Source organism: Phycodurus eques, chromosome 4 (genome assembly GCF_024500275.1).
Source record: "Phycodurus eques isolate BA_2022a chromosome 4, UOR_Pequ_1.1, whole genome shotgun sequence".
Lineage (NCBI taxonomy): Eukaryota > Metazoa > Chordata > Actinopteri > Syngnathiformes > Syngnathidae > Phycodurus > Phycodurus eques.
In genome coordinates, this window is record NC_084528.1 from 21,429,049 (window position 1) to 21,453,158 (window position 24,110).

General features: G+C 38.9%; 1 protein-coding gene across 2 annotated transcripts in view; it reads left to right on the forward strand.

Annotated features, from left to right (window-relative positions):
* slc9a1a (solute carrier family 9 member A1a) overlaps positions 1–20,061 on the forward strand; it is a 54,387-nt gene extending 34,326 nt beyond the window's left edge. Inside the window, exons 6-13 of one of the 2 annotated variants that reach the window (XM_061674629.1) lie at positions 1,012–1,101; positions 6,469–6,539; positions 6,651–6,827; positions 7,957–8,083; positions 8,212–8,313; positions 9,915–9,996; positions 10,247–10,303; positions 13,029–20,061. In XM_061674629.1, the coding sequence (XP_061530613.1) occupies positions 1,012–1,101; positions 6,469–6,539; positions 6,651–6,827; positions 7,957–8,083; positions 8,212–8,313; positions 9,915–9,996; positions 10,247–10,303; positions 13,029–13,330 (1,008 nt within the window). In that variant the 3' untranslated portion in view covers positions 13,331–20,061. The remainder of the gene's footprint in view (positions 1–1,011; positions 1,102–6,468; positions 6,540–6,650; positions 6,828–7,956; positions 8,084–8,211; positions 8,314–9,914; positions 9,997–10,246; positions 10,304–13,028) is intronic. The other variant, XM_061674630.1, reaches the window with a different exon arrangement.
* The last annotated feature ends 4,049 nt before the right edge of the window (positions 20,062–24,110 follow it).

Genomic DNA, 24,110 nt, shown 5'->3' on the forward strand with positions numbered 1-24,110 from the left:
CATTCCTTCCTTAGAATACTGCATCGGAGGCCATTTTACCTTGATTCCTTTAAAGGTCCTGTATTTTGGCTATTTGGAGGAGCTCCATAGAGGAACTCTCTTAACATGGACTTAGTATAAAAGTGTCAATTTCATTTAAAAAAAACAAACATTTTTGTCATGAGAGTGTCCAGAAAAGGCCCCTCTGACATCAACTTCTGTTTGGTCCAGTTTTGTATCCGCTTTGTCCATATATGGCTAAGACCGCCCCCTTTCCTCTGATTGGTTGCCTCCGTGTAGAAGACCCACTTGTGAGAGGACATGTGTTTATGTTGACAGTGCTCGCTCGGGAGCGGAAAGACGGAGATCTTCGCTAGTGACGAATTCGAATGACCTGATTTCAGGCCTCTTGGCAGAAAAATGTCTGAAACTCAGGAATGCGTTGATGATTTAAATTCATATTTCACATATTTATTGAGGCACCATAGAGACAACATTGCATCCCAAAAACTAGAAAAAGTTGGTTTGGCAAAATCAGGCCTCTTGGCAGAAAAATGTATGAAACTCAGGAATGCGTTGATGATTTAAATTCATATTTCACATATTTATTGAGGCACCATAGAGACAACATTGCATCCCAAAAACTAGAAAAAGTTGGTTTGGCAAAATAGGTCCCCTTTAGGTGTTGGCTGACTTACTGACTCCACTTGTAAGGTACACCCCTCACTTGTTGTTGAAGAAACAATGCGTGTTTAATATCCTCACCATGTAAGTTTAGTTTGCTTAGGCTAATGGATGTTATAATGCACTCCAGGCTCTTCTACTTAACCTGACAGCCAGTTTAATCAGCTCACTGATGTGACAGAAGACAGCAGATAAACGCCATCCAAATGGGTTCATCCATCAGTTTGATAGACAAAATGATTGCTCTGGCGTAACCATTCTAAGTTTGCTTTAGTTTTTGTTTGTAGCATAATGTGAATCAGTGATTGAAAACAAAGGGTAACTTCCTTTTGGTTGGTCTCATCTCAGGGTATGACCATCAAGCCTCTGGTGGACCTGCTGGCAGTGAAGAAGAAACAGGAGGCCAAGCGCTCCATCAATGAGGAGATCCACACTCAGGTACATCTACAGTAAAGAACTCTTTATACTCCCGCGGTCGCACGGCCAACAACGCCCGCATTGCATCACATGACTGACGAATTGCCCCGCACGGCTCCTCTGTGTAGCTTGCCGCGCATCCGACAACGTTGAACGCCACGGAGATCATCTCTCGCGATTGGTCCTTTTTAGTCACATGCTGTGATGACGTACCAGCGTGCCCATTGGTTCTACATACCATCTACGTCGCCAGCCTTCTCGATCGATTTTGCAGCATAATTAAACTTATCATCTGGTCATCTAGTTCCATTTGTTCTGTCGTGGTCGCCATTGTTGTTGCTTTGTTACTGAAAGGAAAGTAAAAATGGCTACTGGAAGTAGCAAAAAAGAAATGCAAAGGAAACTCCACCCTGTGGTGTCCTAACCAATACCAGCCGTAGCGACACCGCCGACTTGGAGGAGAACTGCAGCACACTTTCAAAACAGCGCGCGTGGGTTGCGCTCAGGTATAAAGGCCAACTACGCGTGAGACAGCCGCAGTGACATCAGCGCGGTCGTCGTCCGCGTGAGTGTTAAGAAGGCTTAAGGGTGAGGGTCAATGAACACAGCATGTGAGATTACGTACTGTACCGGGATGGACGTGGGTATGCGTCATAACGAGTGGATCTAAAATGGTCCATTTGGTGTTAGATAAACAATTTTTACAATCAGGAGCGTCATTATGCTCGAAACACAGGTTGAACTGACAAAAAATAACTAGTAAATAGAATCTTAATATGAGCTATGATAATCTAATGGAATCTATACAAAGGTAGATGTATGCTTTTATTAAAAAGTATATTATTTCCGACAGGCCGAATTTGGTTATTGTATTACTGATGCTTTAAAAGGCATGAACTGTTTAACACTTGACATGAACATTTTTCATAAGGTCAAAAATTGTAATTATACAGCACGGCGGTCACATGGTTCATCTATCTGCCTCACAAGCAGGAGATCCAGGTTCAAAGAGCTGCATGAACACATTCAATGTGGAGTTTTCATTTCTTCCCCTGCTTGCGTGGGTTTTCTCCAGGTACTATGACTTCCTCCCATATTCCAAACACATGTAAACTTCTCGAAAGAAAGTAAAAGTGTGTGTGAATGCTTATGTCTGTATATGCCCTTCGAATGGCTGATGACCGGTCCAGAGTGTACCCCGCCCCCCACCCCCAAAGTCAGCTGAGATAGGCTCCAGTTAAAATGGATGGATGTAAAATGTATAATTAAAAATGTCCCCTCAGGCAAAAAAAAAAAAAAAAAAAAAAAAAAAAAAAAAGCGCTTCCTAGTTTCTGGCTTGGGTCGTCAAATTTAGAGCACTGTACCCCTTACAGGTATTTTGTGGTACTTATGTCCATTTACACCTTCATTTCAGGAAGTACTTCATATTTCGACAGACGGTTGCTTAAGCTTTTTTTTTTTTTTTTAAAAGCAAAATACCTTGTTGCGACTTGTCTAATACAACCTGAACACACTCCTCCTCTCCACTGTTTTTGGCATATAAATAATTGTGTGCGTGACCGCATTTTGTAGCATGAGTCACACACACACGCAGGCACACACTCACACAGGCACACACACACACACACTCACACACGTACGTTTACAAGGAGTCACCCTTGCTTTCCCTTAACCAAAATAAGAGCTTTACTTGCACATGCATGAGAGCTGCACTGCTGCAAGGCAGTCTGTCAATAATGCAAACTGAAAATTCCATCTTGACACTAATAAAACATGTCACAATGACGACAACAGAGTACCACTTTTATTCACTACACACAGCGCTCACTATTTTAGAGAGACCCGTTTGAGAAGACGAGACATAACCGTTGGTTGTCTAGTGACAGTAATTTCTATTTTGATGTGTTAAAGTCTTAGCAACAGTCAGAGAGCCTCAACTGCGAGCTGAGCAACAAACAAGATGGCGCCTCCCTGTGTGGATGCCTCGGTTACGCAGCTCTCTAGTATTGTTTTTGTTTTTGTGTTTTTCGTTCGTCTTTGGAGACATTACACGACTCACTTACACAAGGGGAGACTTGCTAACTATCAAGGAGGCTACTCCGGACTTTCTTTCACCAACTTTCGCAAATCCGCTCAGTTTTTTCCCTGAGTTACTCACCGGAGCAGCAACCGCGGTCTTTGGCGCATGGAAACGAAGGCGGCGCCACAGAGGCAAGCGAGCCGGCATCTAGGTGAAGCTCCGCAAGAGAGGATACAGATTGCCGTTTCCGTCGAGCCACCTCGCGAATTTATGCTCCCTACCCAACAAAATGGACGAGCTTCATCTTCTGATAAAGACCAGTAACGACTTCGGACGTTCCGCCGCCATGTGCTATACGAAGACTTGGCTTTGTGAGGCTGTACCCGATGGCACCGTCATGCTTCCCGGCTTCCATCTTCACCGGGGAGACCGCGACATGGAATCATCGGGGAAAACAAAAGGCGGTGGGATATCCTTCTATATCAACGAAAAATGGTGTACGGACGTCACTGAGCTCAGCACATACCACAGCCCGCATTTAGAGTCGCTGTTTTTTAACTGTAAGCCATTCTACTCGCCTCGTGAATTCGCATCATTCATTCTCGCTGGTGTCTACATTCCGCCTCAAGCTAACACGAACGCCGCACTTCTAATGCTCGCCGAACAAGTAAACGAAATTGGGGAAAAAAAACACCCGGACTCACCCCTCATTATTCTCGGGGACTTTAACAAAGCTAAACTCAACCATGAACTCCCTGAATACAAGCAATACATTGACTGTCCTACCAGGGAAAATAACATTTTAGACCACTGCTATACTACGCTAAATAACACATAATGTGCCAAACCTTGTGGTGCACTCGGCTCGTCTGATCACTGCTTAATTCACATCATACCGACCTACAGGCAAGAACTTAAATGCGTGAAGCCTACAGTGAAAACAGTGACAAAGTGGACCAATGAAGCAACAAAGCAAAGATAGAACTTCACAGCTGTTTAGACTGCACAGACTGGAATGTCTTTGAAAATTCAGCTGGCAGCCTGGATGAATATACGGGCACTCACATCCTGTATTAGTTTCTGTCAAGATGTGTGTGTCCCAACAAAGTCGCACATTCAATAACAACAAGACGTGGTTCACTGCCAAACCTAAGCAACTTCGCCAAGCTAAGGAAGGCGCATATCAGAGAGGGCCCTGTATAATCGAGCTAGAAACCAGCTGACTAAAGAAATTAACATTGCAAAGAGAAACTATGCAGCAAAGTTGGAAAAACAATTTAGCGCTAACGACTCTAAATCAGTCTCGCATGTATTCCAATCGCTGACCAATTACAAGCGACGATCACCCCAAGCTGAGAACAATAGCACACGAGCCAACGACTTGAATACCTTCTACTGTAGATTTGAAAAGGACACTTTCAAACCCCACACCCACCCAGCCGCACCACTGACCACAATCACACCACACACAGACTTCTGCGTTAACCATCCACGAACAGGATGTGAGACGCAAAGCGGCAGGCCCAGACCATGTGTCCCCATCCTGGCTCAAAGTCTGCACGGACTCCAGTCTTCACACAGATCTTCAATAGATTTCTGGAACTGTGCAAAGTACCATCCTGTTTCAAACGCTCCACCATCATTCCAGAGGGGAGACCGCCTCATCCACACGCAGCATCAGCACTGGGGCACCCGAAGGTTGTGTCCTCTCTCTGTTGGTCTTCTTTCTCTACACAAACGACTGCACCTGAACACACCCGGCTGTCACTGAAGTTGGCAGATGACACATTGTCATCGGCCTCATCAAAGACTGTGACTAGTCTGCATATCGACAGGAAGTGGCGTGCCTGGAGCTGCGGTGCGGCCGACACAACCTGGAGCTGAACACGCTCAAGACTGTAGAGATGATCGTGGACTTCAGGAGTCATCTTTCGTTACAGCTGCCCCTCACTCTGTCCAGCTGCCTTGTGTCAACCGTCGAGACCTTCAAGTTCCTGGGAATTACAGTCTCTCAGGACCTGAAGTGGGCGATAAACATCAACTCCGTCCTCAAAAAGACCCATCAGAGCATGTACTTTCTGCGTCTTCTGAGAAAGCACGGCCTGCCACAGGAGCTGCTGAGGCAGTTCTACACAGCGGTCATCGAATCAGTCCTGTGTTCTTCCATCACAGTCTGGTTTGGTGCTGCTACAAAAAAGGACAAACTCCGACTGCAACGGACAATCAAAACTGCTGAAATGATTGTCGGTACTCCCCTACCCACCCTTGAGGACTTGCATGCTGTCAGAACTAAGACAAGAGCATGCAAAATACTCTCGGACCCTCCACATCCCGGTCACCAGCTCTTCCTGTCTTTATGTCTCAAAAGTGTTCTGTCAATTGACTGACTGTTGTCGTACTAGAGCGGCTCCATCGACTGGAGACAAATCCCTTGTGTGCTTTTTGGTCATGCTTGGCAAATAAAGATGATTCTGATTCTGAAAAAAAAAACACGCAAAATGGGCACGTGTTGCCGGTTGCATTGTTCCCATAATGGCTCCAGACAGCTTATACACTGTCTTCCAAATTATGATTTAAGTTGAAAAAGCATTATTGTTCTAGCTTTTCTGGAATTTTTTTTTTTTCTTCATTATTATTTTTTATTAAATTTTTTTAACATATTGTTTCTCCTCTCTTTAGAGCACTGATATCAATCACAGGCAAGTTTGATAATTAGTTCCCTGCTGAGCCTAATTAAAGGAAAATTACTTTCGGGGAATGTTGAAAATGAGGATATTCTTCACGATTAAGTGAGTCACAGTTTTAGGCATATTAAGGAAAAGGGATATTTTTTTCCTGATGACATGCATGCAATAGTCCAATGCCTCGCAAAAGGAGTGAAAACACTGGACAAGAAAACTGAGAACGCAAAAGATTTAGTTTTGACAAAGGCTAATTAAGGAAAATTTTACTGACAAAGAAGCACATTCACAGCAATGGCCAATTTAGTCTTCAATGAACTTTGCATGCATGTTTGTGGAAAATGGGAGGAAGCCAGAGTACCCAGAAAAAAACCATGCAAACTGCACAAGCTGAGATTCGAACCCCAAACCTTAGGACTGTGAGGCAGACTTGCTGAACCACTTGTCACCGTGCTCTCCAAACATCATCTCATGCTTCAAAAATATACCGTTGAATATTTTGCTGCTAAGTATAAACAGAAGAATACTAATGGTGTCGCCGCCATCATTCCCTGACCTCAACCCTTTTGAGAACTGCTGGGAGGCCAGTCCTATAAATTGAAATGATTGACGGAATCATTCTAAAATTTCCATAACAGTGGAAGATTTTTTTTCTCATAGGATGGTCTTGTTTTCTTCACATTTAGTTCCTTGATCACCTCCTGACCGGCATTGAGGACATCTGTGGACATTATGGACATCATCACTGGAAGGACAAGTATGCTTTTCAATCATTTAATGGACATTCAAAAACATCTATACACAAATGGTAGGTCCGGTGTCTACAGCATATTGACAAGAAATGGCATCCCTTTCCCTCTCCTTCCAGGCTAAACCGCTTCAACAAGAAGTACGTGAAGAAGTGCCTGATCGCCGGCGAGCGCTCCAAGGAGCCTCAGCTCATCGCCTTCTACCACAAGTTAGAGATGAAGCACGCCATCGAGCTGGTGGAGAGTGGAGGCGGCGTCAAACTGCCCTCTGCCATACCCTCCACCGTCTCCATGCAGTGAGTACAAAGTCGTTGGCCATAGATCAGACGCATCCTGGAAAAATAGCCCCTGACACCAGTTTCACCAATCAATACAAAATTGGGTGGATGTCATCATAACAAGATGCACAAAAAAAGTCCCAAGGACCTCAGTTTGAAATTGAACAGGAAGTCGTCCACTTTGTTTTATTTAGCAGCCCCTTTGAGCGAATTCCAGGGATTGTACTTTGACAAACTCCTTCTAGTGAACTCGCCCAAATGAGCCCAATGATTGAAGTATCCTAGAGCAGTTGTTCTCAAACGTTTTACACCAAGTACCACATAAACAAAAAAACTGAGCTCTATAAGTACCACCATAATGACCATATTAAAATACAGTAGGGTAGCAAGCCCAAGTGTTCATCAAAAACTAGAGCATTTTTTTTAATTCCTGAAAAGTATATTTTATAAGCCGCTGTAACATGCAGGGTTTGAACATTAACACTGTGTTTAAATATGGGAAAATATTTTTTGACAGTGAGGATGAGCGGCACGGAAAATGGATAATAGCTTAAAAACAAGCAATTCGTAAGGACTGAATGCTACTGTGTTGGACTAAAAAGTTAAATACAACTGAACTGTAAAGGGAGTGATTATTTGGCGTACCACCAGAGGAAGCCTGGATACCACTAGTTTTACTAGTACCACACTTTTAGAAGCACTGTCCTAGCGAAATGGTTGATGCAAAATTGCAAGAATTTTGCCCAAGTTATTGGATTTAGCAGGCATCAAAACTGTAGAACACATAGAAAAGTGTGGCAAAGAGAACAAGATAGATCATCAAAGACTCAAACAGTCAATAAAAAAAATTTAAAAAAAGTTGTTTATTCTTCTGGGCAATCACGGCCCTCATGGGTCACAAAGTGTTACTACTGCGTGGCTGCAAGTTCCAACGGTGTGATAAAGTTGCACATTGCTCCCCAGCTGCTCCTTGTGAGCAGTTGAATCATTTTTCACTGACTGAACGTAAAAGTTTAATGGATGAGTCTATTCGACCATCGCGTTGCGGTCGATAACACAAGATCCTACGCCGCCAAAAGTGAGAATTATGAGCTAACATTCAGTGGGATGATTGTGTGACGCCATGTGTTTCTTACTCGCATCTCAGAAACATCCAGCCCAAGAAGCCGCCACCCGCCAAGCCCAAGGAGCGTGCTTTGCCTCAGCTATCCAAAAGCCGGGAGGAGGAGATCCGCAAGATCCTCCGGAGCAACCTCCAGAAGACTAGGCAAAGGGTAACGCTACTCTTACTTTGTCTTTATCATCCCTGAAAGATGGAGTGTTTTCTTCCTGCTGTCATTTAATGATCAAACTCCGGGAAAAGCAGTGTATTTTAAGATTCATCCAATTTTCTATTCCTCAGCTGCGCTCCTACAACCGGCACACCCTGTTGGTTGATCCGTACGAAGACAACTTGAGTGAATTCCTCCTCAAGAAGCAGAAGATGATTACACTGGATAAGAAGGTATGCCGAGGTTCCCTTTTTTTCCATTCATATGGGACTGCCCAGAACACTGTCCTCAACCCCAACGAAACTCCTCTGGGATAAAAATTCCAGCAATTTATAGAAAGTCTTCCTCGAAAAGTGAAAGCTGTTGGTGAGATTGTATAGGCCTAATTAGTGGTCAAATGGTGTGGCAATGCTTTTGTCTGTAACACACTGTTGAAATTAGGCTTAAAAAGTGGGGGAAAGGGTAATGAAATGAGAAATAGATTACTTAATTTAAGCAAAATGGTGTGAAACGTAACGTAAACATTTGATTTGGCAAGATTTCTTCAAACAAGTAAAAATAGCTAACCTCAAACACTGCCAATTATGTCTTTAAGATAGTGTATATCTATAACTATGGATTTCTAGTATTTCTTATATTTAAGCTAATTTTAAACATAACCAATAATTAAATCTCAGTAACAAGTTAGAATACCTTAAGATTTGTAACGAAAAAACAAACTACTTGAAGCAAGTGAAATGCTCTTTCACAAAAACCGCCCAGTAAGGATTTTTTGGGGCAGCGGAGCAAGCATATGTTGCCTAGATTTGAGATATTTAATCTTGTATTAGATATCAGTTTTTTTAGCGAATGTATCATTTTTTTGATGGTGTAGCAGTTAACAAATATTGGCTCTTTTACACAGAGATCCCGAAAAATTGTCGCATCAGATCGCCTTTCACATAGAACCCAACACCCCGTATCTGCATTTTTCACTCAGAAAGGGGCTACTTAACTAAAGCCTCTTTTAAATAGAGATCTTGCAAAATAGCCACAACAGAGTGTCTTACAGAAAACCCAGCAAAGACAGGCTATATATCTCAAAGGCAGGTAAATTCCCAGGTTGACTTCAACCCTTCGGTCCGTATCGGTACCTTTAATACACCGAAACCATACAGCAAAATAAGCTGAATTGGAACTGTAACAGAAACACTGGGATTTATCCACCTGTACCTTTAACGCAGAACCCTTGCAATTGTGTGTCCTGTCACGCAGCAATACGGTATCCTGCAATGTCAATTCAAGCATTTGGTGCAACTGCGACAATTTAAACTTCACACCCGTCTGGCATTGCAGAATGCCTTAACACACAGGCAGCGGGTCGGCTTTATCCCCTCATTCCGTGTTGATCCTGTTTACGGTGAATCCTCACAATTCGCAGGGAAAAGGGAGTACCCTGTCGCTAATAGTGTAAACCCATGAGTAACACACCATGAATTATACCCAACGACACCACCAGGATTCCACCAGGTGGCGCCAAGATGATTTATTTTTGTTTTTGTTTTTATTTTTATTTTTTTAGTTTTTTTGCTTTGGCCCAAGCAAAAAAGAAGTGATTTTCAGTAAATAATAGAGGATAGATTAATGCAAAAAATTGGTGTTTTTGAAAATTCATGACATCTGAGCCGCGAATATTTGGGCTTCACTGTAAATAGAACAGTGAAAATGCTGGCTTTTCTAGGCAGTGTTAAAAAAAAGAAGGGGGAGGCTTAAGTTGTGTTGACCGTAGAATTTTGATCCACACAGAGGGCCAAGATATTAATACGAATGTACTAATGTCCTTGTCTTTTTCCAGATCCAAAACATGAATAACTACCTGACTGTGCCTGCCGCTCCCCCCGACTCGCCGACCCTGCGCAGAGCCAGACTGGCCTCAGGTAAACACATCCATCTGTGCCCCCCTAAACGCAGTGTAAACACTCCCGCTTTACCGCGCCGCTACGCGCACACAGGGAGCATTCACACGCACATACCTTTTGTTTGCTTTATGGTCACACAGCAATATTAATAATAATCTCTGCCACCACAACTTTGTATACCACGCAAGGTATTTCCCCCCCCGCTGATAGAACTATGTTTGCATGTAGCGGCCGCCATGTAAACCAGAGTGTGGTCTCATTTTTTTAGGCAGAGAAAATGATTTCAAACCCGCTCGGCAGCAGAAAGCGGACACCGTCGGTCCAGGTATGTGGCCAGAGGAGTGACGATAATAACCCCTCCTGATGCAACTAGTCACCATCACCAGAGCCCTAACACGCATGCCTCACATGTGCTGCTAGTTAACTACCCAATTAGTTTGTTTCATACTTTGAAATTATCCCTAATTTACAATCCCTGCATTGTGCATTGTTTTTTTTCTTTTTCTTAATGGTTTTGTTGATCTGGTTTTTGTCCTACACAGAGAATGTGTTCATCTTTCGTGCGCACACCGATGGAATGACTGTCCCCACGCACACGAGTATTTAAAAATAAATAAATAATTCAAATGAATCCTGGGCCGCATAAATGGTTTTAGTCCACATGGATCGTTTTGTTTTGTTTTTTAAACAGAGAATCAGGTTGTCTGCTAGCCCCTGGAAAAAGTGACATAATGACAACGTTGAAATGGAACTTAACAATTAAACACAAAAACTTGTTGTGCGTTTTGGAAATGTATTATGCAGTGGTGCCTTGAGACACGAGTGACCTGCTTTTAGAGATAGCGATAGAGAATGTCTGTTGTCGTACTAGAGCGGCTCCAACAACTGTTTTTTGGACATACTTGGCAAATGTAGATGATTCTGATTCTGAGATACGAGCCGGCATATAGGCTTTTTTATTTTTGCTTTGATTTGTGAGCATAATTTGAGATACAAGTGCTCACTTCACAACAAGCAGCAATTTGGTATTGTGAGCAAATCTTTCAAAAAGAAGCTTCAAGCTGTTTAAAGCCTCTCTGAGTTAAAGTTCATTGCCAAACTCAACATAAAACAAAGAAAATTACACGTTTGTGTTTAAAAGCAACCACATAGCTTTGCTTCACTGTGGATAAGTCCGTCAAGCTTAATGCTGACAAATAATGCAAAACGCCATCGACGGGCTAACGTATAGCATCGGTGTTGTGGTGTTATAACCCTTTGAGCAATGAATATTTGAACACAAACTGTGGAGCAGCAAGTAGACAAATATAATATGTTTTTGGGGGGTGAGGCTGGAACAGACTAATGGTATTTCTCTTCATTCCAACAGGGAAAGATGATTAGAGATGAGTGTTTTGAGTTGTGAGGGTGGTCACAGAATGATGTTAACGCCACTGTACAAAAGAAATTGATTGTTTTTTTTGAGTGAAACCATTAAAACACATAACCATATCAACATAATTAACAAATACGAAAAATAAAGAAAAAGAGCACACTGTACTGAGCCACATAAGATCCAAAACAGAGCTGCCAAATGTTACGGAATGGCCATATTTTGTTACGGAAATCACTGAACCTTGACTCATTATGGCCATAACACTGATTTTTCCGGATATTGGGGAAAAAACAAATCTGCATCTGAGATTATCGGCGTGTCCACATTGAACAGTTGCTTGTTGCACACTATTTTATTACGCCCCCGGCTGCCAAGCTGCGGGGCTAAAGTTCTCTTTGCATCCGGTGTCGACGCATTGTTCACATTATTACAACTATTTGTGGTATTAGGGGACCAACTGACATAAACCACTTGACCGTAACATTTAACAACTATACAACGGCGCTAGACGCGCTGGGAAATCCTCTGAGAGTAAGCCGCAATGTTTTAACGATGACATCATAGTTGACATCGTCATAGCGGCTTGCTATCAAAGGATGTCCCAGTGTGCCATTGTATACTTGTTAAAATGCTGTTTTAAGTAAATTAGTTCCCTAATCCCATAAATAGCTGTAATAATGTCAATGTTAATCAAGTTTATGTGTGTTTATTCCCCCTCTGCAGTTTTTGTTGTGCGTCTTAACAATTATATCTATATATTTTTTTATTGTTATCTGGCACCAGGAGTGAACATGTTATCCGGGCACATGACTTCTCTCGCTTTCGTGGCACAAGCCTGATGTGCCAATGGTCATGTGGGAGGTGGAAAATACTTCCATTAAGCTGCAGTGTTAAAATTAAACAATAGGGTGTGCCACTATATTAAATACATTAGAAGAACAAGTAAACCTTAGTATTAATAATATTACTGATTAAAAGTGAGTAGAAAAACAAACTAGGAGAGGATCACTGCTAACATTAATTGCATCTAAATACAGTATATAAATGTTTAGGGGCGGCACGGTGGACGACTGGTTAGAGCGTCAGCCTCACAGTTCTGAGGACCCGGGTTCAATCCCTGTGTGGAGTTTGCATGTTCTCCCTGTGCCTGCGTGGGTTTTCTCCGGGCACTCCGGTTTCCTCCCACATCCCAAAAACATGCATTAATTGGAGACTCTAAATTGCCCATAGGTGTGACTGTGAGTGCGACTGGTTGTTTGTTTGTATGTGCCCTGCGATTGGCTGGCAACCAGTTCAGGGTGTACCCCGCCTCCTGCCCGATGACAGCTGGGATAGGCTCCAGCACGCCCGCGACCCTAGTGAGGAGAAGCGGCTCAGAAAATGGATGGATGGATGGAAATGGTTAGGGAGTCATGGGTACGCATTTACATAGAGGGGTTTACCTGATTTTTAGAATCTATTTTGGGAGCGCGCATTATACAGGAGAAATTAAAGTAAATGCTTTTTATTAAAAAAAAATAATAAAAAAACTAGCTTTCTGTGTGGACCCCAAAAGACTAAAAAGGATTGAAAGATGACATTAAAAAAATACTCGTTTGTGTGGACATGCTTTGAGAAATGGCGCCCCCATCGACAAGTGTTTCTTTGCCATTTTAACACTCTTGCACCCCCGCAGACCCCCAAGCCTACAGCATGAAGCCAGCGTTGGACAGCGTTCCCACCATCCAGGTGGACCTGGCCTCCCCCCAGTCACCTGACTCGGTCAACATGTTGGACGAGTTCCAGCAAGCTGGCCAGGCGGCGGCGGAAGTGGAGGAGGGTGAGGAGGATGGTGGTCTGAAGATGAAGCCGCCCGCCAGGGCCAACGAGCACCACAAGGCGGGTGAGATTGACCCCAGCACCAGAGAGAAGCTGATGAGGTACCTGAGTGACCCCGGGCCCCACGCAGAGGATGAAGACGAACCCTTCCTGCCTTAAAAAAGTTGTCATATGGAGGAAGGTGCGTGCTTCAATGCTCAAGCCGAATCGCCAAAAATTGTGAGCTGAAAAAAAAAAAAAAAAAAAAAAAAAAAAAAAAAAAAGAGCCATTAGTCCTTTTGTCGTCATCACTCTTTACTTTTAAGAGACACAGTCACGGTTACTAGACATTCAGGAATGAACTATGCATTACCAAAGGGACTGTTTGTAGTTCTTTTAGATGATTACTTTTTGTGTATAATATCAATGGGCGAGATTCTCAGCTGGTCCCAAATCGAACGTAATCGCACTCATTCTGTCGCTTGAAATCACACAGGACCTCTTGCCACATATTTTTGCCTTATTTTGTGTCACTCGGTGCATTATTTTTTTTTTTTCAGCACTGGCTTTTAATTTCAGGGATCGCCAAAGTATTTCAGATGGTATTAAGGAGTATTATGGTCACACATGAAGGAAAGTAATATATACGACGAGAATAAAGGAGCAATCTTGAAAATTATACATATGAGAAAAGATTTCTTTTGAGACTCAAGTTGTATTTTTTGGGGGGGAGAAAAAATAGCAACTTGGTGAGAACAGTAAGATTTTATCAAGAATAAGGTCATTTTAAAAAAAAATAAAACTGTTGAAAATAGAGCAAGGCATGTTAAAATAAGACGTGTTAAATTGCGACTTCAATCACGCAATTACCATATAATTATTTTCCCTTGAAAAAAGTAATACTATTCTTTGTAATTTGACTCCTTTTTTGCAATAAAAACTTTTTATCGAAAAATAATACAACTTGTGAACCCCAGCTATTCACGCATTGAACAGCCCCTGCAGCAAATTGTGAAAATCCATAAGTAATTGCGTCTAGACGCCACAAGATGGCAGCAAAGCACTTAAAGCAGAGACCATCATAGAGCATCAACACCATGCATCTAGTATGTACTCAATCAATCATCAACCTATGTTACATAAAGAGTGATATTTCATAGTTACGTTCAACACAAACCACCTTCACATGAGGCTTGTCATTAGTATTAGTTACCATACTCTGCTAAATAACATGCTAGCACAGACAGACACGACATAACACATGGGAAACGGTTACACTTCACACAAACGCTGTTACGTCATTCAACTCACTTTGTTCTGTATTTCCATATAAATGTTAAGGAATACAGGCAAGTGGTAACGGCAAAGTAGACTACCCAGGCTATTAGTATTAGGTGCATTGGAAGAGAAGCTAAAACATACATTCACTTTTGATGGAGCACGAGGTGCATTCAAGGACCGCCAACAAAACAAGAACATCAAATGAAAACAAAAAAAAGCAAGCCCCCCCAAGTATTCTAGTACAACCTCAATTCCAATGAAGTTGGGACGTTGTTAAAAATAAATAAAAACAAATCATGTTCAACCTATATTTATTTGAATACACTACAAAGACAAGCTATTTAATGTTCAAACTGATAAACTTAATTGTTTTTAGCAAATAATCATTAACTCAGAATTTTATGGTTGCAACACATTCCAAAAAAGCTGGGACACGTGGCACTGCATCAAAAACCGACATCAATGTGTAATGGATATCACCACATGGGCTCAGCAACACTTCAGAACACCAATTTCAGTAAATACAGTTCGGCGCTACATCCGTAAGTGCAACTTGAAACTCTACTATGCAAAGCAAAAGCCATTTACCAACAACACCCAGAAACGCCACCGGCTTCTCTGGGCCCGAGCTCATCTAAGATGGACTGATGCAAAGTGGAAAAGTGTTCTGTGGTCCGACGAATCCACATTTCAAATTGTTTTTGGAAATTGTGGACGTCGTGTCGTGAGGAAAAGAACCAATCCGGACTGTTATGGACGCAAAGTTCAAAAGCCAGCGTCTGTGATAGTATGGGGCTGTTTTAGTGCCAATGGCATGGGTAACTTACACATCTGTGAAGGCTGCCATTAATGCTGAAAGGTACATACAGGTTTTGGAGAAACAATGCTGCCATCCAAGGAACGTCTTTTTCATGGACGCTCCTGCTTATTTCAGAAAGACAATGCCAAACCACATTCTGCACCTGTTACAACAGTTTGCCTTCGTATTAAAAGAGTGCGGGTACTAGAGTGGCCTGCCTACAGTCCAGACGTGTCTCCCTTTGAAAATGTGTGGCGCATTATGAATTGTAAACTACAACAACGGAGACCTCGGACTGTTAACAGCTGAAGCTTTACATCAAGCAAGAATAGGAAAGAATTCCACCTACAAAGCTTCAACAATTAGTGTCCTCAGTGTCCAAACCTTTATTGACTGTTGTTAAAAAAAAGGTGATGTAACAGTGGTAAACATGACCCTATCCCAGCTTTTTTGGAACGTGTTGCAGCCATAAAATTCTAAGTTAATGATTATTTGCTAAAAACAATCAAGTTTATCAGTTTGAACATTAAATATCTTGTCTTTGTAGTGTTTTCAATTAAATATAGGTTGAACATGATTTGTAAATCATTGTATTCTGTTTTTATTTGTTTAACACAACGTCCCAACCTCATTCGAATTGGGGTTATAAGATTGTGCCTTTTTTCCTCCTTAAAAGTATTTTCTTTAAATATGAATAAGTTTTTATCTAGAATAAATAAGATACGAAAATAAGGTTAAGATATTTATTTTGTCATTCAGGTCAAGTCAGGCGTTTTTTTTTTATCTTGGAAAATATTTTTATTCTTGAAAGATGCCAGTTCTGTCAAATATATATATGTGTGTGTGTGATATATTTATTCATCTTCAGTGTGGCCCTAATACTCCTTCACAGGTTTATACTCCATGGTGGGATACTGTTTAAAGTTGGACGTTTTTTTTCTCGCTACCATTTTAGCAGGATGTTGTTTAAAAACTCCTCACTTTCCGAATTTCACAGAGGGGCAAAAACAACGAATGTTCTGATGTCATCCATTGTGCGCCTTTTTTTTTAATTTAATTTTTTTTATGGCCCCTCTGACGTTAAATATGTGTATTTAATGTTGAAAGTAGCTCCCTTTATAAGTCACTCCAGCAAAGCTAAACAATCAACGCTCGCTGTATTAAAAGTGGACACGCACATTTTCTTTGCTCGCTCTTCATCACTGTGCAACGGGATAATGACTTGAACGGGAATCCGTGCTTTGAAGACTGTCTGGTCTGCACGGCTAAATAATTAATACAGTTCATCATAAAGGGGTAGAAGAAGTGTGTGAAAAATATGTATGTTAATTCTATTTATGAACCCTTTAAGATGACATTAACATGCAAAACGCTGAGGTGACCTGATATCAAATGGGGACATTAATGAGTGCATGTTTTATTGGTGTAAGAAGTTCCTTTGCACATGGTCGTTATACAAAGGAGTACTTAGGGCTACACTGAAAAGAGGGGGAAAAATACCACCAGAAAATATAGTCAAAATATTACAAGTCTATTTTTGAGTAAAACGTTGTGATTAAAAACAAAAAAAAATGCTTATAATGTCACAAGAAAAAGTTAACATTATTCTCGCCGTTACAACTTCATTCTTGTTACATTATGGCTTCTTTCTCAAAGTATTGCTATATACTAACATTATTCCTGAACCAAAAAAATATTTTTTTTGTAATATTATGACTGATTAATTCTATACAATTATGAAATTTGTGTCCTCATAACAGTATGACTTTTTTTTTTTTTTTGAGAAAAAGACTATCTCAAAACAGCGACATTTAGAATTCTGAACATTAAAACTGTAATATCAAGTGTAGTTTCATATTGTCTTGTCATGTCATTAGGATTTAGTCTCATTTTATTATGACTTTGTTTTATATCACCAAAATATTCTGGGGAAAAAGGTTATTGTCCTAACATTGCGACAATATGATCATTGAAAAAACATGAAAATAGAACCTTTTGTTTGTGGGAACGTTATAATAATCTAAAAATGTTATTCCCTAGTCTTTTTCTCAACTCTTACAACATTACTACTACTACAATACAACTATGTTCTCGTAACATTACACCTTTTTCTCAAGAAAAATGGGACTTACCTATGAATACTGACTCTCGAAATGTTATGACTTTATTCTGATAATTATACAACTTTTTTTTAAAAATAATAACGATATTTTTTCAGACAAAAAGTGCATCTTTATTCACTGAACATTAGTTTTTTTCTCATAACATTACAATTTTATTCTTGTAACATTAGGACTTTTTTCTGAACAAAAAAAGGCCTTGTCTTGTTCACAGCAGGAAGTCTTTTATCAAAATACTTTTTCTCATAAAAATGACATTTTGGGGGGACAATTGAGCTATATACAACTTTATTCTCTGAACATTCCAACTTTTTTTCCCTCTTAATTATGACTTTTCTCCAAATTATTGACTTTATTATCGCTACTTTTTTCTTGTGCGTTTAGTGTAATTTCAGTGTGGCCCTACTTCTCGTTTACATTGCAAAAATAATTTTTTTTTTTTTTTACATCATATCAGCGGACGATTAACAACCTCCTTTGTCTGTGTACTGTTGCGTCAAACAAGTGCCAGTTAGAAAGGTAACGCAACCCCTGACGTAGACGTGTAAGCGCAATCCTATGCTAAATTCACTTGATATTTTTCCAAAGTGTCTTTATTTCACGATGACAAAAGGGATATTTTGGTAGCAGAACACATATTTCCAGGCCAACATTCGGCTCCTGCGAGGCAAATGTTTGGTTTCGAAAGCCATAGAGCATGTACAGAGAACGATATTTCATCCTCTTTTGTCATCTAGTTTATGTTTTTAACTTTTCGACTTTATGGAATGTGGACTTCATTCAGCAGCTCACCAGCATTTTTACTACCGCTTTTTCTGTGTGTTTAAAAACATTTATGTGCTTTTCTATTATTTGCCTTTTGATTTATTGAATGTCCATCGCTGCTTTAAACGCACGTATCAGTCTCCAAAGTACATTTTTTACTTTGCATACATATCTGCATTGTAATAATACATATATTGTGCTTGACATCTCATGTTTACATTGCTCTAAAGGCTTAATTTAATGTTTATTCATTCAGAATACAATGTATAGCTAGTTCATGCTGGGAATACAATTAAAGATCTTGAAGGTTCTTTAGCTGACATTGGAGTTACAAATTCAACTGGATCCTCGTCATGTAGTTTAATCTTGACGATAACAACATGATTTTATTTATGGTTGCTTTCACACTAACACGCTTGACTACGATTTAATCCAAAACTTGTTCAATTCTCCCTAGGAATTTTTTTTTTCTTTCCCTCGTAAATTGTGAAAACGCAAACCAAAGCCCCCTTAAATCAATTTCTCAGATTATTACGACTTGAAAATAAAATTCTAATTACCATCTTTTCCTGTATTTAAAAAAAAAAAAACAAAAAAGCCTTAGCTTTGTGATTTCTTGGAAGTAAAATTGCTACTTTATCATCATGACATTTTCTTCTTTTTCACGTCTGTTCAAATAGTTTTCTCAACAAAAAATACAGCATTTTTGTATTATTACCACTTATTCTTGTAGCTTTGCCTTTTCCCCTCATTTCTGTTGTAATTTTGACATTTTCGCTACTTTCCTCTGGGGGGGAAAAAAAGAAAAACTTTATCATGGGTTGAAAACACTTAACGGCTTAACTTTTGAATATTCTGACCTGATAATAATATTTTGTCTTTCTTTCACGTAACAGTACTGTTATTAATACGTTATTTTTGCCATTTCGACTTTTTCCATTGACTTAGTCAAAATCGACAGCTTTATCTTGATGGAGAAAATGCAGCTTTATTCTAGGATACCTATTAATTCTCTGTTAAATTGTAAATTACAATTTTCTCAACCCAAAAATAGATTTGTATTCAATTACCACGTTATTTTTTTAACACTGAACCTTAATATTAACGACTTTACTCCAACTTTACTCCTTGTAATATACTTACTTTTTTCAAGTAGCTTTTTTCATTTTTTTTGGACTTATCATTTACTCATACAAAATGGACTTCAGACTAGATTTTTTTTTTGTTTTTGTTTCCTCCTCCTCTCTTCTTCCCTCCCCCTCTTCACTTTTGACTGTGTGAAAGGAAACCAAATCCAGGGGGGGGGGGCTTATTTTATCAGACCATTTGGACTAGAGAAAACCAAATATATTCAAGTAGGTGAAAATTAAATGCATATATTTGATAATAGTATAGTAGTCAGTTACATGCAGTATGACTTCACCCACCCAAAGACTTGATTTTACACACCCCTCAAGTTACCTCGCAGCGCTCCCAACGATGCATCCTTTCTCTTTGCCGTACTAGTTTCACGACTCCACCACGAGCACTTTAACGGCGCAGAAAGAACCTTTATCTCCAAACGACGTCAGCCAGAGCAATAAGTCGTGTTCACATCACTTCATGACTGGTCTTAAAAACAAGGGTGGTTTTAGCGGGAGCCTTTTCCACCCACTAGGAAAGCTGTTCTAAACTCATGATATACTGTACTTACTACTACTAATACTTGTCTTTAAAAGGTTGTTTTGACGGCATTTCCTGTGTGAAAATTATTATTTTTGATATACGTTAAATGGAAAAATGTACATATACAAATATATAATGTGTGTATTAAAAATGTATAGTTCTAATGTATATAAAAATAATAATAATTAAGCGTGTACTTCCCTGATGATTTGTTTTGTTATGATTTTGTTATTTCCATTCCTGTATGAACAATCGCTGTCGAACTAACACCTAACAAAATATATACCAAAATAAAGGTTTACATTCTAACCCTGCTGTCACCGTGCCGTCATTTTATGATGTTTGGATCTTTTATTTGTCTAACACAAATGAAAAACAAAAGACAAAACAGCTATTTTTTTGTTTGTTTGTTTTTTTTACTACATTGTACACTGCAAACCTGCAAAACCTTACCTTGGGAATTATTTATTTCTAGTCAAAACATCTTACTGTATTTATTTTTGAGGCTGTTTAGACTTTTTCAAAATATTAAGCAAGACAAAAAAGATGTTTTCAAATACAAGATCTTATTTTAAGAATCTTATCAAGTCAATTCATACTTATTCCATTAGTGGATGTTATGACTTAAAGGACAAAAGCTATTGTTTTCAAATATTGTTGTATACTTGTTGAGGTCGTTTTTCCAGTGTACTCAATTGTCATACCATTACAATTTATTGTCGTAAAAGTACAACTTCGTCTCAATATTAAGACTTTATTACATTTTTTCATTACATTACAATTTTATTGTTGCAACCTTACAACTTTATTCTCCTAACATTTCCAATTTGATTGGTGTGAAACCATAATTGTATTGTCCTAACTTTAAAGGACTTAGTTCTTGTAACATTCCGACTTTTGCTTGTAACATTGCAACTTTCTTCTCCTAACATTCTGATTTTATTGACGTCGCATTCCAACTTGCTCTCGTAATATTACCAGTTTATTCTCGTAACAATAAAACTGTTCTCAAAAGTATATGACCTTTTTCTGGTGGTAATGTGATTTTACTGGAGTAAGTTTACAATTTATTGTAAAATTACGATTTTATTGTAAGATTGCAACTTGTAACTTTGTCGTAACCTTGACTAATTGTTATTTTTTTTTAACTTTACAACTTAATTCTAGTAATGTTCCGATTTTGTTGTTGTGACATTTTGAATCTTTCTCAAAGCATCACAAATTTGTTCTCCGAACATTCTGATGCTATTGTCATAATGTAAGGACATTTTTTCCTCATAATATTCCAACTTAATTCTTGTAACGTTATGACTTAATTATGAAAGTATTAAAAAAAAAAAATTTTGGTAATATAATTCCATAATGGTAACATTACAACTTTGTTCAAATAATTTTATTTTTGTTGTCATAACATAAATGTTTGTATTATTGCAGCTTTTCATACGTTAATCTTGTAACAATACAAATGTGCTGTAACATTACTATGTCAAAAAATTACGACTATCTTAACAACGCAGCTTCTTTTTCATATTTCTTTATTATTGCCACCTAAGCATCTTTTGTATAACATTGTGACTATTCTCATAACATTACAATTTTATTGTTGTTAGCTTAAAACTTCTCCAAACATTATCACTACTAAAAGCTTTTTTTTTTTCCTTGCAACTTTAGTCTTGTAACATGACTAAAATAGACAAATTTGCTGTGATTTTCACAAAACTTATCGTAACATTACAATTTCAGTGTAATGTGAATTTTTTTCTTGTATTACAGTTATGACTTTCATCTTGCAACGTTATGATTTTATTTTCCTAACCTTAACAAATTTTTTCTTGCAACTTCACAACTTTATTTTGGTAAGATTACAACTTAAATCACATATTATGACTCTTGTTACATGAGTACTTTTTTCATAACATTATAAATTATGAAACAACACTTTATTCTAAAACCCTTCATTTATTTTCCGAACATTACATTTTCTTTAAATTTACAGAATAAATTATTTTTCTTTTATGACTATATAACACAGCTGCTTAAAAAATACTATAATGAATCATATTATAAATATTTCTGTTAAATGTTGCATTGAACTTTTGTCTTTGATTTCCTATAGAATGTCAAATTGCCTTGTGCATGTCAGTGCTAAAGTAAGAAAACATCCCATGCCTCCCAAAAAGCAAACATTTCGATGACGATGTTTTTCGGCACTTGACACATTTTCCAATTGCATTTGTGGAGTGTAATAACTGATTGTTTTGCCTCATTGAATGTTTTGTCAGTGCTGCCAAAAGAGCTTAGCGAGGAAACGGCTTCCATTGGAGTCTAATCCAAACTCCCAATGACTTGTATTGTGTTTCTTAACTGGCTTGGCAAACACTCCACATAAATAATATTGTTTGCAATGGATATGATTACGCCTCACAATGTGGATCATGCAAATGTGTTGCATTGCTTTCTATCAGACCCTCTGGGTGGCATATTGAGGAGTTCAATAACTTCTGTACTGCAATCATAAAAAAGAAATAATAATAAATCATAGGTCTACCTATAAAAGGGGCTGCATTAAACTGTCAACACGGTGGTGCAGTAAATGGACTCTTGTTTATGTGACTTCCACTTAAAGATTTTTTTCCTTAATTTTCAACCTTGGAGGACAGAAGATCGTTTTCCTTCCCTTGCAATGCCCATAACAAGCCTGCAGATGGCGATGTGTGGCCACGATAAAAACAGTTCCCTGCTTTAAATCGAGGACGAAAAGCAAAGCGGCGTGTTTAATCAGCGTGTGTCATTGGCCTCCAATTGCGTTTGTTTGATGGCCTGTTTGCTGTTGCATCCACTCTCATTTACATGCACCACGGAATCCTCCAAGTACGCCACTGATTGATGGCTTTTTAGAAGTCTTGTATGCACTATTGGAAGGAATGTTTTTCTGTACCTAAAACAAGGTATATTGCTATTCTATTGCACTGTGAGATGCATGGAGAATAGAGGATAACCCGTACTCACTGCCAGCCTTGTATAAAGTACTGAAGTAAAGGTACAGGTCACGGGAAATTTAATTCATCTTGTCAAATATTATTTGTGTAAAAGTCTTAAAATATCTGACATTTGCTCTACGGAAGTATAAAAGGTCAATTTCTGCTGTCACGTGTATTTATTAGAAGTAAAAGTACAGTGGTGTCTTGAGATATGAGTTGAGTTCCGTGACCACGCTCGTAGCTCAAAACACTCATCTCGCAACTCATCTTTCTCCATCGAAGTAAATGGAAATGCGTTCCAGCCTCCCGTAAAAACCTCACATTTTTTGTACAGTAATGTTTTTAATATAGAAAATCACATTCTACCAGTCATCAGCAACTCATCTACGAATAATGTAGATATGCGCATCTGTTATAAAAATGGACAGTGTGCCGACCACTGGGTTAGAAGATGTTGCGTTCAAGTACAATGTGTAAATAATAATAGTGAAATACATAATAATTAATGATTATAAACAAATAATTGGTAAATAATAATTAAATTATAAAAGCAATTTCAAAGTGAGTGATTTTCATTTAATTACATAATTATAATAATTTAGTTAAACTAAAGAATTTTATGTATTTTACATAGACATTTGACCTCATCTACAAATAACCTGACCCGTGTATCTGTTATAAAAATTGACCGTTTTTCCGACCACTGGGTTTAGAAGAATGAAAATATTAGTAACAGTAAAAACATTTACATATACACTATAACAATTTTATTGACTTTATTTACCCATTTTATTTTAAAATAATAAATACAATTTAAAATTGAGTGTCTTGGTTTTATTTTAAGTAATTACAATTGAATTAAAAAATATATATATATATTTTTTTAACTTCATCATGAATGACCTGGCCCATTTGTCAGATTCAAATATAAAATGCGGTCCCTTGAGTGAAGAATTTGCCTTTCTCTGCTTTGAAGTGTTTCTTTTGGGAGCGATGTGTAAAACCCGGTGCTCCCGGCTCCTCTGGTTTACTATCGCGTGCTAATGTACAGCAGAAACCAGGGCCCCGCAGGGAATATTATTGATCTTCCTCCTCCTCCCTTTTTAATGCGAGCATGTTTGCAGAGCCGACTAATGGCGAGCCGACTTTAGAACAGTAGATCGTGGAGTGAAAGTCAAGGAACAAAAAAAAAAAAAAATCAAGCATCACATAAAACGGAGGCCTCCCGGTGGACTGTGCATCCTTCTTGGCCCCCGTATGTGTCCTGCTAATAAACTAGCCTGCTGTTACACACGATCAGTTGCGCCACCATGTCTACACGTGGACGCCATGTTGTCAACATTCGGATT